At 32.0% G+C, this 25,563-nt stretch overlaps 2 protein-coding genes and 1 non-coding gene across 3 annotated transcripts; all 3 read right to left on the reverse strand.

The window, feature by feature from the left end:
• Positions 1-3,383: 3,383 nt before the first annotated feature.
• Positions 3,384-4,831, reverse strand: LOC122603604 (probable aquaporin NIP-type). The gene is made up of 5 exons (XM_043776355.1): positions 4,704-4,831; positions 4,376-4,597; positions 4,060-4,257; positions 3,880-3,941; positions 3,384-3,775 (listed from the first exon to the last, which is right to left on the reverse strand). The coding sequence occupies exons 1-5, from the start codon at positions 4,797-4,799 to the stop codon at positions 3,589-3,591; spliced, it is 765 nt and encodes a 254-aa protein (XP_043632290.1). The 5' UTR covers positions 4,800-4,831; the 3' UTR covers positions 3,384-3,588.
• Positions 4,832-14,279: 9,448 nt separating this feature from the next.
• TRNAL-CAA lies at positions 14,280-14,363 on the reverse strand. The gene has a single exon. It is a non-coding gene; the product is annotated as a tRNA-Leu (tRNA).
• A 1,589-nt stretch (positions 14,364-15,952) lies between these two features.
• Positions 15,953-21,428, reverse strand: LOC122606048 (double-stranded RNA-binding protein 3-like). The gene is made up of 6 exons (XM_043779013.1): positions 21,288-21,428; positions 18,611-18,858; positions 18,330-18,540; positions 17,126-18,248; positions 16,654-16,727; positions 15,953-16,155 (listed from the first exon to the last, which is right to left on the reverse strand). The coding sequence occupies exons 1-4, from the start codon at positions 21,334-21,336 to the stop codon at positions 17,746-17,748; spliced, it is 1,011 nt and encodes a 336-aa protein (XP_043634948.1). The 5' UTR covers positions 21,337-21,428; the 3' UTR covers positions 15,953-16,155; positions 16,654-16,727; positions 17,126-17,745.
• Positions 21,429-25,563: the final 4,135 nt, after the last annotated feature.

Consider the following 25,563-nt stretch of genomic DNA (forward strand, 5'->3'; position numbering starts at 1 on the left):
CCAAGTGAAATGCAATCCGGACCTATTTACATCAGTTACCTCCAAATTCTCAACACACTCTCTAAACTCTCTCATAGCAATGTCTATTGTCGAGCTGCCTTCTGACTTATCTTCAAGATTTAAAGCGGCATTAAAGTCACCTAAAAGGCACCACGCTTTTTGATGAACAAACTGGTTATGGAGAGAAAGGTTATTCCACAGCTCACGCCTATCAATGTAACGGTTGTGTGCATATACAAATGAGCAGAAAAATGACTTTTTAGTAGCTTTGATATACACTTTAGAATGCATAACCTGGTCGGATTGAGTAATCACCAAAACGTCCACAGTATTTGGGTTCCAACCTAGAATGATACGCGAACCCTTACTACAATAGCTTGCATTAGAAACCCATTTCCAGTGCCAACAAACCTTAGCACAGATTTTGTCTACACTTAAAGTCGAGACATGAGATTCAAGTATGGCACACACATCCAGTTTATTTTCGTACAGAACCTGATGTACGTCGTTCTGTTTTGGGGCGTTATTAAGCCCCCTTATATTCCACGGCGCTACTTTAATCATTTGGAACTGTTTGAATGGGAGTGCTTGCCCCCTTTACTTCTTTTTCTAGGATAGACTCATCGTAAACCACTTCAACATTGTCATCATCACTATCCAGGTCCAAAGCAGTTTTGTGCGAAGTAATAGAGCCACTCCCAGAACTACTTGTCGATGCACCATTAGCAGGATGCGGCTCAGGATTAGGCTCATCCTCCAAAAACACATCCGCATTATCACCAGACAACAAATCATACGTATTCTTTAGAGGGAGATTATCTTTAGATTATCCAGACCCATCCTTAGTCACACATTTCTGGTCAGGTTTTTCCTTTCGTCGATATATAAATTGTGGCTTAGGCTTTGTGATTTTTATGCCCTCAACTTGTCTTGTTTGTTTCGACTTAACTTTCCCACCCTTCTTATTTACAATCTGAAAACCATCAACATCCTGATTCCCCACAACGTCCACCTTCTTTAAATTTACAATTACTCTTTTTGGACACTTATCATCAAAATGACCATATACCTTGCACCCTGAACACCTAGGAGGCTTCCATTCATATTCAACCCTAACCCTCTCCATTGAATGCCCTTCACCATTCATTCGTGTAATAGCTACCCTAATTTCATCACACCACTCCTTATCAGCATGAACTTCAATTAATGCACGGGCATAACTATTTCGACCCCATGAATCCATACACATAGAGCTAGTAAAGGAATCCAGCATCTTAGGATCACCAAGTTTGGTAGCTAACATACTCAACTCATCCTCGGAATATGCAACTAGAGGAACCTGGTGCATTTTAACCCAAACCGGGACACTTGTAATATCTTGCTTGGTTAAACATGAATTCGGTGTCCAAACATTTAACAAGATAGGCATGGAGTGAATAAGCCATGGTCCTCTTTCAAGTACTTGATCCATGCCTTGTTTTGTGTCAAACTTGAAAAAAAAGAACCCCAAAGAATTCATCATCATTTTCTTTAACCCATACTTCGCCCAAGTGTTGTTAACGTAATTCTAAACAATAGGATATGCAGGTCTATCCCCAAGAAAATAACCATAAAGCGTATTTGCAAGCCTACTATTAACTTCCAAGACAGTAGAGAGAGGAATCACCACGTCCGCCCCCTCTACAGAAGAATTACATGAAAGATTTCTAAAATTTACCTTTTTGGTGATATTCGTTTGAGCTTTGAGAGCAGCCGCATAAGACGGCTGCCCCTCCAGTTTCTTTTCACCATCGTTCCTGGTAGAGGATACTGGAGGCAATGGCTGCCCCTTAGCATTTGATATTGGCTCTACAACTGTCGAGTATTTCCCATCGTCATTCAAAGGACTAGAAACATCCTTATTTGCATTCACAACAGGATTATCAACAAGCTGATGAACATCACCTTGATCTTTTTATGTATCCACTGTAACAACAGTTTCCTCTGTATCTTCAAACACAACCTTTTTAGGTGAAAGAGCTGAATTGGAGTCCATGGAAGCACTCTTGTCCATTTCCTTCAGTATGCTTCGCGGCTGTACCTTTTTATCATCACCACCAACAGAACCCCTAATATCAGTCCTAATCGGGCTGTTAGTAACATCACTTTGATGATCAGAATTGGTATTAGTATCTTTTTCAGCTAGACTATGAACAGTGTCTTTGAACTTTGCTGGAACCTTCCCCTTACGTTTTAAAGATTTCCGATTAGGAGACATCATTGGAGGGAGAGGCTTGTGAGGGGTTTAATTGCAACTTCTGATTTTTGTTAGCTGTTATGTTATCGAAATCAAATATCGTAAGTTGAAAGTAATTAACCAATCCCATGATGGGCTAAAAATCGGGCTGGAGTCGTGGTCATCTCGGGATTCTTCATAATTTCGTTAGCGACTATTTGGTACTTGGATTTTATCACAAGTCTTTGGCTCGATGTTTTTAATACGAGTATATATCACTGTTAAAAAATTTAAAACTTGAATAGTTTTTCTAGCTCATTCATTACAAATTCTTTTGCATGTCTACGGGAATGTAATGTGGACAAAGAGTTGAGCGAAGCAAACCTACATACATGGTCAAACACTCAAACCAAACACCAAGCAGAAGTCTTCCTTGTTATAATCACCAACAAAAATAAAATGCACAATTTTGTTGGCCGGTGTCCATTTGTCCCGTCTTGTCTCATGAATTGAACCAATAATATCGAGAATGTTGGAATTTGACAATCACGACATTCTTTGACTCTATAGTTTCGCACATAATAATACCACTTTTGACTATGTAGTTAGGCTCTTCCGTTTAGATAAAATGTTCATTTGTCAAAAACACTTGCTATTTATGGATATTTTGTGGGATAAATATCATTTCTCATCTATTAATTAATGCATATCTTCTCTTTCTATTATCTAAAGAAAGTGACATTGTTGGGAGAAATAACAAGATTTTGGTTTTATTAAGTTTCCATTCTTTTTCACACTATATTATCAAGGAAGGATATATATTATCAATGTGAATTCAACGGACGTAGACCATACAACAACAAAAACAATATCCAATACTGCCAAAGCAGGATATGGAGGTAATTAGACGTAGACAACCTTGATTCTATCAAAGGTAAAGAGATAAGGATCTTCGGCCAAAAGATGTAGGGGTAATGGAATTACCCCGATGAGTATATTTCATCACAACATCGAAAAGGTTCAGTACAAATAATATGGCTGAGTATCATAACAATCTACATATATGACATGCCATATATGTGTTATAATCATAGATTATCCATAACAAAACATGCAAATAACCTCTTAAATACTGTTATAGTATTGAAAACTCTTTAAACAATCATAGTTATAGTTGTAAATATAAAGAGATATAAATTGTATGGAAACAACTTTCCTCCAAGATTTTTGAAAATTGCTAGAACACTACCATCAACAATTATTCCAATATTTTATGAAATAAAATTCCCAAAATTAAAAAAAGAAAAAAACTAAAAACAAAATACAGTATTTCAACAATCTAAATGAAAATATACTCCATCTGAATAAAATGATCAATGATTTCTTTTAACAAGATCGCTATAAGATTTATCTGTTGGCTTTAACAATTGATAACCAAATCCTCCGATAATAGCTCCGATTATTGGGCCAAAAATATATGCCCAAATTCCTTTGAAATTATGCTTAACAAAAGCTGGTCCAAGACTTCTAGCAGGATTCATCGATGCTCCAGAAATAGGCCTGAATTTTTATAATTAAATTCAATTAAATATTTTCCTAAAAAATGCAATTAAAAATAATAATTAATCATAGTTAACTTAGCAAATTCAGTTAATAATAATTACCCTCCAACAAACACATTTAACATGATTGCCATTCCAACTGCAATCCCTCCATGCTTCTTTATCTGAAATTTTAAAACAAACAATTAGTAATTAATGAAAATTCTAAATCTGAATGATTTTATCTAATCAACAAAATATTTTTATACGCTTACAATCAAGATCATTAGAATGAAAACATACCGCTCTATCGTCATTGGAAGCACCAGATATAACAAACATCAAAATAAACGTAATGATTATCTCAACAACGAACGACTGTAGGGTTGAACCAACCGGTACGGTCCCAAAATATGCTTCCGGGGTCACATTCATTAACAACGCCAATGTTGCACTAGCAAGAATCGAACCCAAAAGTTGTGCCAATATATAACCAGGCACCTACATATGTATGCACAAGACTAAAATTAAATAAATTCCAAAAACTATATATTACAAAAAAAAAAAAAAAACGTGTATATCAATTTCAATAAGTTATTTAAAAAATAAAGTTGCATACTTCTTTAAATGGCAACAACTTCAAAAGAGACAAGGTGATTGTCACGGCGGGGTTAAAATGAGCCGATACATGACCAACGGTGTAAATCATGCACATAACGATTAAACCCCAAGTTACGCATATTCCAGGAAAAGTTACTGTGCCACCGTAAATTTTATTAACCGCGACGGATCCACATCCAGCAAAAATGACACAATATGTGCCAATGAGTTCCGCTAACAGCTATACAACGTCAACGAACAACATTATAACAAATATACATAAGCAGATATTATCACTACACAAATACAATATATTATGAATTGTACAAGTATATATATATATATACCTTTTGAGTTAAATGGACTTTGTAGTTCGTTGACTCATTTAAGGTAACAAGATTGCCTTTTTCGATATCTGAAAGTTGTTCTATAGATTTAGCCATTGGACGTAGGGATCGAAGAAATGGAGTTTGAAAGCTACAAGAAATTATATATAAAAAGAAAAGTGTATTCTAGGTTGTTGGTGTTTATATAGGGAGAAAAATCCCAAGTGGATCATTATCGGATATGTATTTTGTTTACCTTTTTTAAAAATTGAAAATTAGATAAAGTTATCTAGATATTAATTGGTTATCACGAAATTAAATGTTTGTTGTAATTTATACTTTTCAAGTTTTTACTAGTATTTTGATAAATGTTATTTTATAATAATAATAATAATAATAATAATAATAATAATAATAATAATAATAATAATAACAATAATTGTATTAAGGACAAAGTTAGCATTATGGTAATATAGTCATTGATGGGGTGTTTTCTCGTGTCTTGGGTAACTGTGGCATGAGTTTCTTTCTAACTATTTTACAATCTTAACAGTTAAAGATCCAGAAAGTTTCTAGATTGTGGTTTTGTTGTATTTCTATACAATGTATTTTTCGACATCTTGCTAGTTGGGCGTTTTCATTAGTAATAGCCCCTTTTAGCCATTAAAAAAAAAAAACGTTTGCTCCCCAAAAAAATTTATGCTTTTGGTCAGGGACAACTCTAAGGGATTTTGGGTCTAGGTTGACGAGCCGTGAAAAAATATCCCTTGATTAGGAGCAATGAATTTGACCCAACGACTTGTAAATAACATCTTAACGCATGTCAAAATATTCATAGTTAATTATTAAATGTAGAGATATTGTATACTGTATAACATAATACACAGATATAATACGTACAATATAATTTAAATATATGTATGTATATGTAAAATTTAAAAATCAAGTCCCCTGAAAATCAAGCTTATGCGGTGTTCATTTTGCCCCCTTCATGTCTTAATTCGGTAAAATTTTCATATGCCTAAAAACCAACCTAAAAACCTTAAGCGTTTAATATGTGGATTTCACTAATTCTCTTTCCTAATCTTGTCTCCTGATTTTTCCACATGTTATTATCTTACTATTAGGCATATTAATTAGGTTGATTTATCATTATCTAAAATGAAATGGTAGTCTTCAGCGCTTCATCGCCGGTAAAATCCGATGTGGCACCTGGAATTTGATGACATGTCAGTCACTTGGAATCGTTATGGCACCCATACGATATATATTGATTACGTGATGTTTTGATGGTACACAACATTTCATTTATAGCCGATAATATTCGTTACCAAATATACAATCCTATATATCATGAATTATAACTACAACACCATGTGTGTAAAAATAATAGAATATAGATTTACGTAACGTAATGGTTTTTTTTCTAAAAAAGATATGTTACCATTCATGACCTTGACACATAACAGATTATCCATTTCCACACAAATATGGTATAAGTGTATAACTAGGTTTATAGGATTAAAAAAGGTTTTGTTAATTGTATCACTACGTATTATCATTGCGCATAAAATATAATATTGCAACAAAAAAAAGAAGACGACTAGTTAGCGGTTACGTTTTAATAATACGGGGTACAAGTAAATACATATATTATTTTTATTACTAATCTACCAATAAACTAAAACAGGATTATAGCCCCCATTAAACAACACGTGGGTATTGTATTATAAAGACAAGTGTTCTTTTAGTTATATCCATTAAAAAAACTATTTAAAAAATACATTATTATTATCTTAATTTTATCTTAATCTTAATCTTAATCTTAATATATACTATAAGACAGTTGAACTAATGACTTATTAACCAATCAAATCGTTCAATTTCATCAAATTGACTTTCGCTTATGTCATCATTTAGATTAACTATAAATTAAAAATCATAATAATCATTATCCAAATATATTATTATATTGGTATTTATATTAATTTGTATAAAAAGTCTCATTAATTTACACTTTTTTTGTTTTCCATCAATAATTTATAGTTTTTAACCCTGAATACTTTATTTATATTTATTTTTAGCCATAACTTGAGAGAATTTTTTAAAATTTATAATCATTTAATTATTTTTTAAAAAATCAACATATGAAATATTGTATATAAAAAACTATTTTAAAACCATCATCCACTATACTTACAAGTTTCGAATTTAATGTGATTGTAAAAGTTTAAAGTAAATTCAAAACTATAACTAAACATATATTACTTTTGTCATTATTGTTTATTATTATTTAGCTTCGAGCATTTGTTTACTTTAACCACAATTTATTTCATACGCACGAATCATGTATGTGGCATATTCAAATTTCTATATGATACAATCTATATATCCGTACATCGTACGGGTATTAGGACTAGTATATTACGAGTATATGTTAAAATTCTAGATTCTATTTAAACTATAAATAACTAATCTGATGTACATCTATTTTTTTCTCGAATGGAACATTTTTAAATCATAATGTTATACATATACTAACAAAGAGTGACTTGTGTGTGTTCAAGGGATGGATTGTATTTGTTTAATAGGTAGAGAATAAAAAGAGTATAATTGTAATTTTGTCATGTGTAACTTTCAATATTCATGGTAGAGGATGCTATTTTTTTTATAAATAAAGGAGTATAAATAAGTAAGTAACTGCTCAGTGCCGCCTTCTGCGGGTTTTGAGCCCCAATACCTCGACGGGGGGAGGTTAAGATGTAGGCAGACCTTACCTCTACCTAAGTAGCGAGACTGCTTTCAGTTTCTACCTAAATGGTAGAAAAGGTCCTCCAACCTTTGCATGGAATGAGGATCGAACCCATAACCTCTGTCTCCAGAGGCAAAAGTGTTTACCACTGATCCAATCATGCTGCTTAAATAAAGGAGTATAAATATAATAATAATACTATAATACACTCAACATTTAATAATAAGAAGACAAAATTGTTGGGAGACTATATTTTGACCATACAAATGAGCAAACAACAAATTGAGAATGATGAATTCTACATAATTGACTGGATAATTTGATATACTTTATATTATTTTTATAAATGTTCACCGATAATGTAAAGGTACATGTCACAGTTGTAAGCACGAGATTATTATGTACGTACGTATAAGAATCATATGTGTGTTTATTATTAGACCTTATCCAGTTTTTGACTAACAACTTTACAGATCGAAAGCTAATTTCTCGTGATTGTAAAGTGGTAAATTTTGAACCGTAAATCGTTATCTTTTATTTCAAACAAATCTGTTAGACCCTTATTTGATTACAACTATATGCTAAAACAAGTCAACAATAACTTGAGATATAGTCTAAAATTAGTTTAGTGTATCACTTTCATGAAGGTTTGTAATCGAATGAACTTATGAACATGTGGTTATATCAAGAAGAAGGGTATTTATCAACAAAGTGCTTTTGTATTGATGAGGATATGATCTATTCAAAAAGCTTTAATAAATCTATGAGTGTTGGTGTTAGATAAACTTTTTTTATTTTTATTTTTATTTTTATTCTTATAAAGAAAGAGTTTTTTTTACGACACTTGATGTTGTCGTTGATGGCATCCCTCTTCATGATCAGCAACTTTGGTTTCTCGTGAATTAATAAAGAAACAATTAAATTTGTTCAACGAATTCCTCTCATTTTGATTATTCTTCTACTTTACATATTAGCTAACATGTTTCATTCCCTTTTGAAACTTGCGTAGTTGCGTTGCTCTCGAGGTGTGACATGATAGATCTTAACAATAGATTAAATCGACTAGTATTTCAAAAACATAAACATACAACGAATATATACCCGGTTGCCATGAGTATCTGTTTTTTTTTCAATCTAAAAATTGACCAATAATATAATTGATTAATAGATTTTAAACCGTGTCCAACACTTCACACGATATTTACGATATTATCAATATTAGATTTTCATACAATTTAAGTCATAAAAACTTATAATTTTGAAGATATACGGTTCCAAGTGTTATACTTTGCAAGTTGTAGTACAATAATCACAATTAGGATTGTTTTCATATTTTTTGATAACAATTGGGACTCTTGATTTGAGTGACAATTGTAATTTTAAACATTAATACACAAAACTAATATATAAAAAAGAAGAAAATTATGCACCTTTTAAATTGAGAGATTATGTTGAACTTTTTTTAATTAATTAAATAATTGTAAATTTTAAAAAATCCTCTCATGTTGATGGGTAAAAATAAATATAAATTAAGTATTCAAAGCTAAAAAAGTATAAACTATTGATGGAAAACAAAAAAGTATAAATTAATGAGACTTTTTTTTATAAATTAATATAAATACAAATATAATAATATACTTGGATAATGATTTTTGAAATTTTTAATTTATATTTAATCTAAATGATGACATAATCGAGAGTCAATTTGATGAAATTGGACAATTTGATTGATTAATAAGTCATTAGTTCAACTGTCTTATATATTAAGATTAAGATAAGATTAAGATTAAATTAAGATAAGGTGTTAATATATATTTATCAATATAAATAAGAAGCAAATGTAAAAAAATTATAGTAATTACTATATTTATAGTAATTACTTATAATATCATTGTAATACAAATACGTTTAAATAATAATAAAAAAAAAAAAAGTCAGCATAATACAATAAAATTTAACAATGTATTATAATGATAAAAACAATAAAAAGGAATATTAACTTGGTATAAAACAATTACTATATTATATATTAATGCAAATAATGAAACTTAACATAGCATCTTGGTTTAAATTTCACACCTCTTAGTAAACTATTATGACAATTAAACCGATCCCCTCTAACGGGCGGATTCCTGATTCCTCTAGGCCCCCAAAAGGTTGCTCCATGATAAAGATGGTAGGGTGCAAAGAGGCTTGCATCAACCATACTTGGATTCTAGGCCAGAGTTGATAATTTCTTGGATTCATGCTTCTCAACTGCTTTCTAAGTTTAAATGCTACATTGAAGCTTTTTGTTTCGTATGGTGGTGGTCGCTTTGGAAATATAGGAATAATGTGCTTTATTGGGATAGTAAAGAAACATGCGGTGATGTGTTCCAATCTATTGTTTCATTATCTTATTTTTGGATTTCTAGCTAGTTGCGATAGGAAAGCTAGTATATCTTGGCAAATTTGGACAATGAGTCCATCTTTTTTACCGTAACTGTATTTGTTTTTCTCCCTTATTCGATGTCTTGCCGAAGCTTAGTTTTTAATAATCAATAGTATATCAGCTATTAAAAAAAATGACGAACTTAAGATGTAACACACATGAAAATAATAAATAACACAATGGAAGAAAGCAAGACATAGTCGTGCGTAAAACCAAATGTCAAAAAGAAAAAGACAAAACCGTAAAAAATGTGTGAAAGTTGTGTGTTCAGAATGAAAAACAATCAAATCATAGAAAGATGCTCAGGGGGTAAAACACTAATCATCTAGAAGATGTGTGGCATAAACATGAAAACTGAAAAATTGGACAAATGTAAGGGTTTTTTTTTTTTACCTTTCAAGTACAAGACAACAATCTTTCGTAAATATGTGCGAAAGTTGTGTGGAAAATTCAAAAACTAATATCGGATAAATGAAAATGATTTTTTTTATATAAATAATAAATACAAAAAGCTAAAAAACACTGATGGCAAAATTGGAAAGGACCAAAAAAATATGGTTAAATATAGTAATCTTTGTTACCATCGTCGATTTAAGCTTTTCGAGGGATTTAAGGGAGATTAATTTTGAGGTTCCAATTCATTAACATCTTTGTTACAATAGGGATTAGTGTCTATAAATGTAATGAACTATGCATGAATGTCTATGTTATGCAATGATGTATATAAGTGTTTGTGTTATGTAATGAAATCATTGATTTGGTTTAATCAATGTATATTACCGGCTGAACAATCAGTTTCCGGTCAACAATTTAACTTTATTTAAGTTTGACCAATTGTGCATGCTTAGTCAACTTCATTTCATACGTTGCTATTATGTTTTTTTTACTAAAAGATATATTGGATTAATTATTATACAATATATAATTTCCAGTTCCAATGAATATATTTCAGGTGTCCGATAATAAGTTCCAGTTCCCGGTGACTATTCCCAGTTTCCGGTGACCCTTTTCCAGTGTCCGATGACCCTTTTCCATCAAATTTCAAATTCACAATGACTTGTCTAGTTTCCAGCAAAGTTTTTTTTAATGTTAAGACATTGAAATTGAAACATTAAATCCAAATGCAAGTCCATAATAAGTATGAAAAACAAAAGAGTGTGAGGATCTTCAAACAAAGAACACACAAAAAAAAAAGAGAGAAAATGTCACAAATGGTCCCTATGGTTGTTCATAATAGCATTTTGCCCTTTGTGCTTTTTTTCCATTGCAAACTGTCCTTAGGGTTTCTATTCTTGTTGCCCGAAGTCCCTGACACTAACATTCGTTAGTTTTATTTTGTTAGTAAGGGTATAATCATCTATTGCAATTCAATCCCCTCACCAAATCATCTTCTTCAACTCTTATACTCATTCTTGTCATTTTCCCCAAAAAAAACAACCCAACTTACCATATCAATTTTTTCAATCTATAAATAAATCAAATAAAAAACAAGAATACAATCGAAAAGAAGCCCAAGATGTAATCCATAGGTTTCCTCAAGCTTTATTCATTCACTGTGTGCATTCATTTTCCATTATCCACTTTCGATCATTTATATCTTTTTTTTATATATTTTTTTCATGAAAAATCCATAGCAACAAAATTCATTATTTTTCACTAATATAGAAAAGTTAGACAAAGGATTAACAACACAAAAAGGGGAAGAAAGTATAACAAATTATTTTTGGGTCACCACCTGTTAATATTGTGCATTTGCTAAAACCAAGCCACACCACTTTTTCCACTGCCTCGATCAGATGGATGTATAAGAGAAAATTAAAAACAGATCGAGATGGGTTTAATTATAGATGGCTGAATCATTGTTTTTTTTTGCCGGAAATTGGTCGGCTGCTTCAAGGTAAAAATTTACCTTCTTCATGTGTTTGATGATAAGATTTTGGTTTAAAATTTTAGGAATCTTCTTGATTAAATAGTATTTTCATTTTAACTTATGTAGTTAGATGTAGATATGATCTTAAGTTTCTTGAAATTTTCAGCAGTGTTTGGTATAGATTATTTGTTGGTGATGAATTTTACAACTTGATCTGTTTGATGTTGTGAATAAATTTTCTATATGAATTTATAAAGATTGAGCTATATAAAATAAAATTAAAAAATTATTTTGGCTGACATTTGAGTTGGGGAAGACATTTGATTTGAACATGTGTGTAAACATGGAACAAGATTGACAAGAAAAGATATTTGACGGTTTGGCCGGATATGGGTGATGGAGGTGGCCTGAAAAAGGAAGAAGGAGGTGGAGGTCTGGAAGAGGAACAAGGGTGTTTTACACAAATATGGTTTTGTATTACTTTATCAGAAATAGTCCATGTGGTTGGCAAAAGGACGATTATACCCTCACATTGTATGCATGTGAGGGGTTTAAATGGCCAAAACTAACAGAAGATAGTGTGAGGGACTACTGACAACGAGAATAGAAACCCCAAGGACTGTTTGCAACGAAAAAAAAGCACAAGTGGCAAAATGCTATTATGGACAACCACATGGACCATTTGTGATATTTTCTAAAAAAAAACAATGAACCACAAAAAACTTGCAATCTAGTCAGAGCAAGAGTGTGAGGATCGACGTGTGGAGTTCGGTATGAAACAGATCTGGAACACCACCATTACCGGGTACTCCGGCGGCCTTTCCCACTTCCTTCAGATCTGAAACAGATCTTGAATCATTGAGTCATTGTTACCCACTTACCGATCAGATCTGTTGAGTGTCGTGTTGATGGTAGTTCGATCTGTTGTTGTCCTTTCCCAACCACCACCACTTCCGGCCACCACCACCATTAGCCGCAACCATTCTCAACGGCCATACACACAGATACAGATGGATATGTTATAGATATATAGCTTGAAGCTAAATGAAGAGATGGTATGTATATCATTTCCTAACCACCACCACCACTCTCGGTTCTCAGATTTGTTATGATTGGAGCTAAATGAAGAGATGGTATATATATAAATTTGTTATTATTGTTAATGTTACTTTACAGCACTATATGTATCAAAGATGTATATATTGGAAGTAGTAATCGAAGTATTGAACTGATGGACAATTGGATGGATGGTGCTAGAATAGTATCTTATTACGAGTATTATTATTATTATTATTGAAATTGGAAAATATTGAGGATTTGGTAGTTAAAGGGATTCGAAGGAAAATATAGTGATGTCGGAAGTTTTCCAGTAACTCGTTGGAGAAGAAGACCAAACACTGTAATTTATCGGAAGTCTATAAAATGGAATGAAGTATAACTTAATGTCTATTGTATGTAATATACGTGGCATATGACATGATTACATGGCATCATCCTGTTACACTTAAGTGGTTATCCGGTAGCTTACATCACATAGACATAATAACAAGTTCATTGCATAACATAAACATCCGAGTAGATCATTACATAACATAGACAATCGTGAATAGATCATTACATCGCGAGACACTAATCCCTATACAATAAATATCGATAAATGTTATATTAATGTGCAAAAACCATTATTACTATATAACAATTTAAGAAGCAAAGCTATAGTAACTCGCTGATGTCAGCTATTTTGTTCTTTTCTCAAATTTTTTATTTTATTTTAATTTTTTAGATTGTATACGATTAGAATTTTTTATTTTCAACACTTAATTTTTGGTTTTTTAATTTTAATCTATTTTTTTGTAAACTACTTAACTTTTAAATTCTAAACTTTAGTCTAACTTTTTTTATACAAATTGTCTAACTTTTTGTATACTATTTAACTTTTGGATTTTCAACTTTAATCTAACTCATATAACTTTTTTTTTTTAACAAATATATACGTTGAGAGTTTCTTATTTTTAACACTTAATTTTTAGTTTTTTAACACTTAATTTTTAGTTTTTTAACTTTAGTATAACTTTTTATAAACTACTTAACTCTTAAATTGTTAACTTTAGTCTAACTTTTTTTTACAAACTTAAGTATAGTTTACTTCTAAAGTATGTAATTTTATCATCTAACTTTGGGTTATAACTTTAATTATCAAATCTTTTTTTTTTCTCACTTTCTATATCTTATTTTAAGACTTTTAACTTTTACTATCAAATTATTGGTTTAAACCACATATTTTTTTAGTTTCTACCCCTTATAATAAACTTTAAGTGTCCAAACGTTTAAGTAATGTTGTATATATGTTAACTAGTTACATATCATGTTATATGTCAGATAGATACAAATATGTCAAACACAGAATAACGTAGGTGTTAGTGCGTGGCTGGGAGAAAAATCAGAAAATAGTTGTGAGGCGTGTATGTCTCTAGGTAGAGTCAAGGGACCAAAGTAAAACTTCCAGCAAAAAAATAATATAAAAAACCAAAAAAAAAAAAGGGATGTCAGAAGTGGGATTTGAACCCACGCCCTCTCTCGAAGACCAGAACTTGAGTCTGGCGCCTTAGACCACTCGGCCATCCTGACTTGTTGTTTGCTCATTGGTTGTTAAGTTATATAAACTTTCAATTTCATGAAAATATTTGCCTTAGTTACGAGTTACGACCATACTACAGCAATTGGTTCTTGCAAGGAATATGCACACACATCTATATTAAGGAAAGTAATTGAATTGAATATCGTTCCTTTTAATCTAGGTTATATATGAATAATTCATTAATTCCATAAACTTGACAAGGAACATATACATATATATGTCAAAAAAAGTCTATAAACTAGTTGAAGTAAAAACATGTTCACCTAATGTCCAATTGGCATCATAACTCCCTACATCAAAGTTTACATGGTTTCTTTTATTTAAGGGTTAAGTCATTAGATGAACAATGTATTTTTCCTCATTTACATGGTTGCCCATTGAACTAAATTATTAATGTGTATCACCCATATATTTTTCAATTTTTTACATGGTTGACCAACTGCTGACCTGCTATAACAGGTTAATCTTTATTTACATGGTTACTCATTAAATTGGATGACTAATTTACTTTCCCTTATTTATATGGTTGACCATTGAACTGGATCATTAGTATATATCACCAACATAGTTTTCTTTTTAATTTTACTTGGTTGACTAAATGTTTACCTGATGACCTACAATAACAGGTTAAATTCTATATCTAATTTTTATTTTTCCAGAAATTATCTACATCATCTTCATCAATTTTCCAGGCGAAAATTCCGGTAAAAATTCTGGCAACCATGTTCTTTCGTTTCAAATTGACCCAAACGTCCATAAACTGGGTCATACTGGGTCGTCAGTTCAGAAATTTAGCGTATAATTATTAATGACCCATTACATATCAACGAGACAACGATTAAGTTAACAACGACTTACTAGAGACAATGTCCATACAATTATATAAATCAATATATATTTTGTATATCAACAATCATTATGTATTTTCAACAATCTATTATCTTCTCGACAGAAGGACAAGCAAAGAAAGTTTACGACTATGTCAATGTACTAATGTAGTATTAATAAAATGTTGTCTTTCAAACCAAGATCCATTGGCCACTTTCCATAAGTTGCCATTTATTCTCAAAACCTGGTGTCGCTGTTGATGGGAACTCCTCCATCCATCTTTTTTCATTTTGCTCAGTCTAACTTGGTCTCAAATAGATATTCATTATACTTTGCCTTAACTTGCGCATTAGCTTACGGAAAACCAGATATGGTGAGGTTGATTTGAGTTATCGAAAGAGAATGGCTTAGTTGCACACTATATCGATGCGTCAAGATGATCAAACAGTTATGCGAGACATATTACTATTACTTGTCCAAATTGATCAAGACTTTGTTTCTCCAAATAAACATCACTTACCTATACGGGCAAAGTACATGTATGAACAAAGGGTTGTATGTCATGTTCTAGTCACCATTTTAGACGGAAGTTTGAAGTAGTTAGTTTATGTAATTATGTAAGAACACCCCAGTATGAAACTATTTTATAGTGCACTTAACTATTAACTCATTTCTATTTGCTAGCAAAGTAAAATGCATTAATGAAAAACATGTTAAACTTTTACCAACTGGTATCTTGTTTACTTAACAGTAGATTTTATACGCATCTCTTCGTAGATCAAAACAGAGAAATATTAGTAAACCTACCACTTGAGCATCGAATAGACTCAAAAGTTCTTGCATAGTAAATAGTTGCATAATAACCAAAGGTCAACCATGAGCAATAAATAGATATAATGATTCCTGCAATGATCATTGCGCATATTCCACAAAAACTGAATCTTATTCATCATTCTGCAATAAATAACAACAAATTGTTTGGTAAGTTGCAATAGCTGGGGATGAGAATATAAATGGGGCAATTTCTTATGTTGGTTGTATTTTATCTCAAACGGATCAATCTCACAGAATTGGGTTAATGAGGAACCATTGTTGACGATTGCTTATAAATTCTGAACTGATATTTGAGAAAGATTATTATTATATATTTGTAATGATAATCAACAAACCCACCAAAAGGCATTTCCAGGTCAACCAACGCACACATGCGAGTCTGCGACCCAACCCATTTCAACCTGAACCTTTTTATACCTGTTATAAAACATGTCAGTCCCACCCATTTTACCACCTCTAATTAAGGTGAAACTAGTAAATAAAAGTTTTACCAGTTAGACTTTCAATTTTCAAATGTCAGATTTGGACCCTTTGTGGGATGGAGAGACAGGCAATTATGTGGAACTTCAACTTTCTACACTCAAATTAAGAACCGGGTAATGATGAAAATTTTCTCACCTTAAGAACAACTTTGAGTCACTTAGCGAGCTGAAGATGAAGGAACTTGACTCAGAGGTACAGGTGTTGGTGACCTGAAATGAGAGAACCAACTAAGAAGTGGGTTGGATCGAGCATCCATATTACACAAAAGTGTCAAAACAAAGGCATTATGGAACACATGTTTTTAAATTGTACTCAACCTGATAATTGTAAAATGCAAATAACCTGAAAACCTACTGATAATCTGAAACACTACATTCTAGAAATGACACCATTACTTCATCAGATGGAACTTGTGGCCTAACTACAGCATTGAACAGAAGAAAATTAAGCCCTTCTTACACAAGAAAGGTTAACCTCATTAAGCCCAAGAACCATGCACAAATAAGAAACCCCCCAAAAAGTTAAATATAAAATATGCATATGTAAAAGATGATATTTAAAAGTCAACACTGAAAAGGTAAAAACCAAAAGAGTTACCAACACTTACTGATTTTCAACACACATTTTCTTTTGGGGCATCTTGCTATTATTATGGCTTCGCTTCTTGCCACGAGTTGTACTTGCAAAAGTCGCTTGTGATATAGCTGGAGATGCCAATGAAAGTGGACTAGTAACTGTTAAAGATGATTCTTCTGATTTCACCACTTGAACTACATTCGGAGGATGATGATTCACCACCGTGGACACTGCTGATTTTACACAGGAAGTAGGTACATAGTGGGTACCAGAATATGGACTCTTTGGCAAAACTGTATGCACTGTCATAGCTGTTGTGAGTGCCCTGGTTGATACTTTTTCGGTGTTGCTTTGAGGTAAATCCACTGACGAATGCATTGCAGGGAAAGTAGCATTTTGTACTGAGCAAATATCAGTAAAAGGCACTTTGGTGTCTTCCTTAAACTTAGGCTCATTCAATGTAATGCCATTTCCAACACCAGTTGGAGAAAGCATTTTGGTACCTTCCTCAACTTTAATCTCATTCGACATAAGGCCATGATTGACCTCAGTTGGAGAAGGCATTTTGGTTCCTTCCTCAACTTTAGTCTTGTTCAAAGTAAGAACATTTTTAACTGAGCAAATATCAGTAAAAGGCACTGTGGTTTCTTCCTAAACCTTAGTCTCATTCAATGTAATGCCATTTTCAACACCAGTTGGAAAAGGCATCTTGGTACCTTCCTCAACTTTAATCTCATTCAACGTAAGGCCAATTTCAGCCCCAGTTGGAGACGGCATTTTGGTTCCTTCCTCAACTTTAGTCTTGTTCAGACTAAACACATTTTCACCACTAGTTGGAGAAGGCAAATTGGTTCCTTTCTGAACTTTAGTCTCATTCAACGTAAGGCTATTTTTGACATTGGTTAAAGAAGGTATTTGGCTTCCTTCCTCAACTTTGGTCTCATTCAAAGTAAGGACACTTTCAACACCAGTTGGAAAAGGCATTTTGGTTACTTCCTCGGCTATAGTCTTGTTCAATGTAAGAGCATTTCCACCATCAGCCGCAACTACCTTATTGGAGTCATGTTGAGTACTTTGCAACTCCTTCGACTCTGTAGAGCGTTTGAACCTACAATTAACTATCTCTGACATTATATGTCCTCCTGATTCCAAATCTGTACAAGAATCACTAACTTTCAGCTAAATACTCGAAGCTTAAAAGGAGCATTAGAGTCATGTCAGATAAAAAGGATTACCTAAACACTTTAGAACTGCAGCACGTGCTGCTGACTGTTCAGCTTCTTTTTTGCTTCTGCCCTTCTCTCCTGTACAAGAAACACCATCGACAACCAAAGAAGAATGGAAAACAGGTATATTTGTCCCCACTTGTATCGTCTGATATGTGGGTTTCTGTATATTCATCCTAGTAGCATATTCAACAAGAGCAGACTTGCAAAGAGATCGATCCTGGAACAGAAACTTACATAAGAAATGTACTAACAAGGTATAATCAAGAGTAAATATATATGCACCAAACCTCAAGGACAAGACGTGATGCTTCATTCTTCAGCTTTTCCAATGAACCAAAAAAAGCTATCCTGGAAGCATCCATCTCAGCCATCTTACGCTGAGTAAAAGTGTTTGGAATTGTGTAGTCCACACTGTCAACCCACACAGTACACCTAAACTTTGGTGAATGGTCAGAACCTTCATTAAAGGTTTGATACACCGGGAGCTGCTTCCATATCTTTTGAGCATGTTGATTCAGACGACTCTTGTACATACCTACATATACATAAAGAAAAAAAATTAAATTACCTTATACCTAATAATGTCACACATGACGCATCACATCTCATACACAAACAAAATAGACTTAAAAAATTGCATTCACAATTGTATATATGCGAAATACACAGATTCATATAAGACCTTATCTGGCCTTTGTTCCCCGATTATAATCGAAAAAGCGTTTTGTTGGAAACATATCGGAGTTGTAATGTCATATATAAAACACAAGTTGAACGTAAGTGTTGGAGGTCTATAACAAGCATAATGTTGAAAAAGTTTACAGGATTGAATAAATACTACAACTAACAGAATCATTCATCAGCCAAAATGAAATTATCAATATCTAGGCAATCTAATATATGCAATTATGTATGTGTGCATGTGTATCAGTATATCCCATCTCTTGTTCTATGCTTAAAAACATGCATCTCAAGAATTTAACAAATCAAGTCCTGAGTTTTTTTCGCATCTTGGATACCCTTGAGAATAATGTAACGGAGCTGTATACAAGTACTCAATATCTTTAAAGAAAACCACTTAAAAGATTGAAAACTGCCAGCCGTTGTGACAGCAGGCACCATTTCCCCATATACAATAACAATAACCTATACCTCTACTAAAAGGAAAACAATTTCATATGTCAATTTACTGAAGATGCCTCTCAAAAGAATCATGAATACGCAAACTCATCATTGAATAACAGAATTCAATGATTGATATAAATAGATTGTAAATGTTGTTGCAATGCTCTTACATTATCACATATTGTAAATTGATAGCATGGTTTAACATTGCCACTTATTGAACAACACTTTAGTTAGCTCTCTACACCTATCTCTTTAAACAGATTAACTATTAATTATCGCAAACTAAGAACCATAAAAAACAGGACTAATATTGTAATATTTCTCGAAAAAGTCTCTAACATATGAAACAAAGCAGAGACAAAGATGATAAAACTATATAAGTCACTAAACATTAAATCTCCTTTTGCACGGTTATTATAAAACTATATTACTAAATTACAACCAAATAGGTTGCAAATGTTATAAAATGCCTCATTTATAAAGTCAAGACTGAATAACATACTTCAGTCAAATCTATACACCAATTCCTTTTGTTTCACTAATGAAATCACTTAATCATATCACAAGAACTCGTATCCTCCAAATAAATAAATATAAAATAGTAGTAAAATGGCTTGTAATTACTAATGAAATCACTTAATCATTATTTAAGCGACGTTTTTTCTTAAACGTATCCAGATTTAGGGGATCCTTGGCAAGTACTAATTCTAAAGCAAGTTGATAAATCCATAACATTTTTCTAATGATGACTTATCCGATTATTTCATAATGCAAGTCGGTACATGCTTATTCATTATGTAGATAAATACTTTTAAAAAAATGCAATCCAAAAACACCCTTTTACACAAAAGTCTTTATTGTGTATTCATCACTAAAACATCTTATTATTTGTATCTAAACATTTAATATTGGCATTGCACATTTATCAAACAAGAAGTATTTTGCTTCCTTGTTTTTGGCTGACACAACACCCATAAAAACCCATATAAGTTGCCACATCATCAAATTCGGTTTACAATTCATATGAGGTCAGATACATACGACAACATGTTGGAATAAACATGATTCAATTCGAGTGATAAAGCATCACCAATCGTCCTGTGGAACCTGTAAGAGCATAAAGCATAATTGCTATTGATTTCGGGTTCCCATAACAAGGTGATTGAGTAATAATGGGATGAGTAATTCGGCTGGAAAATGATGCACGAATTTGAGAGGAATACACACACGAAAATTAGGGTATTATGTGTGTAGGGATTAACATTAACTTAGGGTTAATGACTCTCTATATATAAGGAGAATATTTACACTTTAGACCCCTTTGGTGTTTAATGTGTGCACCATTAGTCCTCTTAGTTTACAATCACCTAATGGGAAACCCTATACTACGTCTCTAAGAGTAAATAAGCCGATTATATATTTACTAGACATAGGGATTTCAGTTATCGTCAATTATCATATCAGGAATGATACATGATCAGTGACGGTCACACTAACTTGGTTCCAACACAACAATGACCGAAATGTTAGATAATACATACGATAAAATATTATCAAATAAAAAAAGAGAATACTAAAACTATGATTATCAAGTATTCAATCTACCTAAGCTTAATTATCAAGCATATTATCTATGATTATTCATATACTAATACTAATATTAAAAAGGAAAATATAAGTTACAAAGGTCTGTTAAAAAAATACTGTAATAAAACAATAAAGGAGCATACTTTGGTTAACTATTTACGCTTCTTCTCTGTTTACATAAAATAAAGCAAACATTACGGTGAAATGATCGCATTCACTTCAACATATAAAAAAGGTGATAGAAATTACCAACACTCAAATGGTAAGATGACGTGTCAGGTTGCTCCGGCTGCGCCATACCTGCTGATCAGAGTGTATAAGATTCTAGAAGATTCTTCCCAAGCAGAATTTAAGGAGGTTTTTTTTATTATTATTATTATTACCGTAACTGGGTAGTGAGAAGGCAATCCTTTAATTCCCCCTTTTGCCCCCTTTAAGCTAAGGGTGTTTGAAAATAACCAAACCCAAATAACCCGACCCAACTTGAATGGGTTTGGGTGATACGGGTTGGATTATTTGGTTTGTGGGTCGTCATTTGGGTTAACCCAAATAACCTAAAGCTTAATCGGTTTGGGTTGTGGATGAAAATGTTATAGTTTGGGTCAACCCAAATAATCCAAATAAGATGCGTTTATATATATATACACTAATATAACACATTAAATTTGTTTAAAGTATATATTATTTGAATATTAAATTTTCATTTATAAACAAAATAAGAAACGTGCAAAGTTAAATAATAATGGATGTTAAAAAATACACTAATAAAAATGATAAAAATAAATATAAAAGAGTTATATATTGTCAAATTTGTTTATTTAATATCAGTAGTTTCTATATTTTATATAGTTTGTAATTTACTTGTTTTGTCTATGACTTTTATTCTAATAATATTATCATTTTTTCATTCAAGAATTCAAAAAACGCATAATCAAAAGTGTTTCAACACATTTGAAAATAAAGAACTTAGTCTATATAAGTATCACTATTATTCAAGTTTTTGAAATTGAAATTATATTGTTGCAATATTGCGTAACTAATGCACGTAAATTCAATGACATTTTATTTGGGTTAACCAAAACCCGATCCAAAAAGCCCGGACCCAAACAACCCAAACCCAAATAACCCAAATATTATTTGGTTTGGGTTACGGGTTAACTTATAATTCTTTGAAACCCGAATAACCCGAACCAAATAACCCGAAACCCAATTAACCCGACCCATCAACACCCCTACTTTAAGCATAGTATGAGTTGTTAGATGACCTGTTTTTCTCCTTACTTTTACTAGCATTGTATCCGCGCGATGCGGTGACGGTTTGGTCGTGACAACGGTTGGTGGTGGTGACGGCGGTTGTGGTGGTGACGAACTATTGTTGGTGGTGGGTGTAAGTAATTGATTTAATTTAATTGATGTAAAGATATAGTGGAGATATTTTAAAAGATAAGGGATTGATGATGTAATTAATTAATCAAGGGTAAAGTGGTAATTTTGCATCTAACACTTTTATGAGAGAGAAAGTGATAATTATTATAAGATAGTAAAATACTTTTATGTAGATAAATACTTTTATTAGATAAGTCGTCGTTTAAACTTGGATCGAGTTATTACGAGTTGTAAATTTATGATTGTTGTAGTTTGATACTATGGTTATATATTATTAATATTAAATTATATTTATGGTTACATATTTTGTATATTATATATGTATTTTTGATCATTTTAGTATGAATTTAGAGATAAATTGAAAGTTTATGATTGAAAAGTGTCGAATATGTAATATATTGGTAAAAATATTATGATAATCAACTTATATTTTGTTATAAATACGTCACATATATATAATTGTACAATATTATGTAGTATAGAAAAATGTCATGACTCTTACAGGTCGAGTCACGAGTCAAAAAAATTTTGTTTTCAAGTTGAGTCAAAATTTACGAGTCGATAACTATTCCTTTAAGTTTTCTTTTTTCTTTACTGCGAAGTATTTTATCCACATTATTACTCAAACTATACTACCCGTACAATCGGTAGTGGTATTGACTTGTGGTAGCGGTAACAACGAGTGACATCGGTGGCCATGACAACGGTGGGGTAACGATATGGTTATTAATGTAAAGTAATTGATTTAATAGGGCTAGTTTAGTCATTAAAGATGTTATAGGTTTAATAGATTGACATATATAAATTAGTGGATAAGAGAGAATTAGTTTAAGTATTTTCATAATGAAAGTTTAAAAAAAAAATAAAAAAAATTGATATGTGATTTGTTTATAAGGTAGTAAAGATATGAGAAAAGTAACTTTAGAAAATGTGATCATTTGTGTCTATAAACTTTAACTTTTAAAAGATTTGACAACATCTTATATTAATTTACAACTAGTTTATTGAGTTTTGATCATTTGAAAACTAAATTTTTCGTGAAAACTAAAAACCTGTCAAAACACGTTGTGTTCTGAAATTAACACAATGTGTTTTTAATATGTTTTTTTGAAAACACATTGTGTTAAGTTCATATCATAGTGTGTTTGAACAATTTTCTGATTTACAACACTATCAAAAACACACCGTGATTTAAAACTTAACACAACGTATTTTAGATTACACAATAAAAAACACACTGTGTTTTATAAATACACAATTAAAACACATTGTGTTAAATTCAGATCACAGTGTGTTTTGACAGTTTTTTAGTTTTCACAGAAAATTTAGTTTTTAAATGAACAATTCATCTAACTTATTAAATTAAATTTCTTTTAATTGGTTATCCATCTTGTTAGAACACACACAACGCCCGGTCCCTGTTTAGTCCTTGGTTAGTTTTTTTTTTAAAAAGTTTTTAGTCCTTGGCTAGTAATCCATCGTAACAATATTAGGCCAACCGAGTCCTTGGCTCGTCCACCCCCCAAGGATGGTCGTTCATATATTTATTTATAATCCATAAATATTTATTATACCACTTTCCTATTAATTTTATACCCCATAAAATACAATTTTCAACCGAGGACTACATTCAAGGTCCTGAAGGCAACTAGTTTTTTTTTTTTTTTAATGTGTTGTCGTTTAATTTTTAGTTCATAATGTGTCGTCATTTAGGTGAAGTCTGGCTGATCGGGTGTCTTCATTCAAGCGATGGTACAGAAGAAGAACGAAAGGAAGTGAGAGGCCGGGAGCAGGGAAAAGAGTCGCCACAAGCTCGAAGCGTGGTAGGCCTGCGCCGGAGGAGCATAGGGAGGAAAGGGAGCCCGGGCGGTGGAAGAGTCAGGGGAGGCTGGGTCATTTGACGGAAATGAAAGGCTTTGGACGATTTATAGCTTTTATAAGTTTTAAGAATGTAATTTTTTTTAATGAGTATTTTTATTTTTAAGAATGTATTTTTATTTTAATTAATGAAGTGAAAAAAAAGGGGTAAATGTTCAGGAACCCTTTAGTTTCGTACATAAATTTTTTTCTCTCAAGCTAGCGACCCTGCAACGCTGTCTGTGTTTTTGTTAAAATGTTAGTATTTTATATTTATATTTAATATAAATGGTATGATGTGTCTTTGGCTAGTTTTGGCATTGAGGGTGTTATGGGGGGACATGTCCTTGGAGGGGAAAAAAAATTGATGTGGTATTGAGTGACACATGTCCTTGAAGGATATGTCTCTTGCACTGTGAAAGTAGTGACAGAACTTGAACTTTTTTGTTGGGGCGGCGGAAATCATTTGATATTTATGTGCTACGTTTAGCCTATTAAACATTTTCATATATATATAAATTATTGATATGGTCGTCATTGTTTTTAGCTCTACAATTATACACATAAATAAATTACTGTAAAGTAAATTAGTTAAGTATTCTTTTAAAATTATATATATATATATACTGTATATTTAGTTGTATGTATTTAGTGGTTTAGTATATGAAAAATTATTAATGAACTAGCTAAAAAGTCAAAAAAGAAAGAGTATGAAAAAAACTAGTGATGAAATAAATAAAATGGTATAAAAAAAATTTTAGGCAGGAGGATGTGAACCTCCGCCAAAGATAGATGAAAATATGTGCTCACATGTTATGACCAATTGAACTATCAACAACTTTTTTTTCTCATATTGTTAGTTTGTTACGTCTAGTATATATCTCGTTAATGGTTGTTCAATTTGGGAGGACCACTGCCCCTCCCTTTCAGTACTGACATTATAAAATTTGAACATGATTAGTTTAGCTAAACCATCTCAGTTTACAAAACTTAACTGAAAATAATTAGAGGATTATTAAGCGGTTGAGATTCACCAGGATACTAATCTGACTGGAGGATTAGTGGGTGTCAAATGGTACAAGAGATCAAGAAGTTCCTATCCATTTTTTTTTTTTTTTTGAAACTTTGGAGATTTCGATGTTTGTTAATGTTGACTAAGGATAGTTAAAGCAGTAGTTAGGGGGTTGGCAACGGTAGCATTATAGACGAGTGGTCACTGCGGCACCACGACGGAACACCGCCGCCAACGCCTGACCACGCGTGGCGGGGTGAAAACGAGTGG

This window comes from Erigeron canadensis, chromosome 6, assembly GCF_010389155.1.
Source record: "Erigeron canadensis isolate Cc75 chromosome 6, C_canadensis_v1, whole genome shotgun sequence".
Lineage (NCBI taxonomy): Eukaryota > Viridiplantae > Streptophyta > Magnoliopsida > Asterales > Asteraceae > Erigeron > Erigeron canadensis.

What these genes read in the sequence shown, in the direction of transcription:
- LOC122603604 (XM_043776355.1), bottom strand. Translation starts at nt 4,799, where the DNA reads ATGGCTAAATCTATAGAACAACTTTCAGATATCGAAAAAGGCAATCTT. An exon ending in AAGTCCATTTAACTCAAAAG is followed by an intron (nt 4,598 to 4,703) that starts GTATATATATAT and finishes GACGTTGTATAG; the next exon opens with CTGTTAGCGGAACTCATTGG. An exon ending in AGTTGTTGCCATTTAAAGAA is followed by an intron (nt 4,258 to 4,375) that starts GTATGCAACTTT and finishes ATACATATGTAG; the next exon opens with GTGCCTGGTTATATATTGGC.
- LOC122606048 (XM_043779013.1), bottom strand. Translation starts at nt 21,336, where the DNA reads ATGGCGCAGCCGGAGCAACCTGACACGTCATCTTACCATTTGAGTGTT. An exon ending in CATCACGTCTTGTCCTTGAG is followed by an intron (nt 18,541 to 18,610) that starts GTTTGGTGCATA and finishes TTTCTGTTCCAG; the next exon opens with GATCGATCTCTTTGCAAGTC. An exon ending in TGCAGTTCTAAAGTGTTTAG is followed by an intron (nt 18,249 to 18,329) that starts GTAATCCTTTTT and finishes ATTCTTGTACAG; the next exon opens with ATTTGGAATCAGGAGGACAT.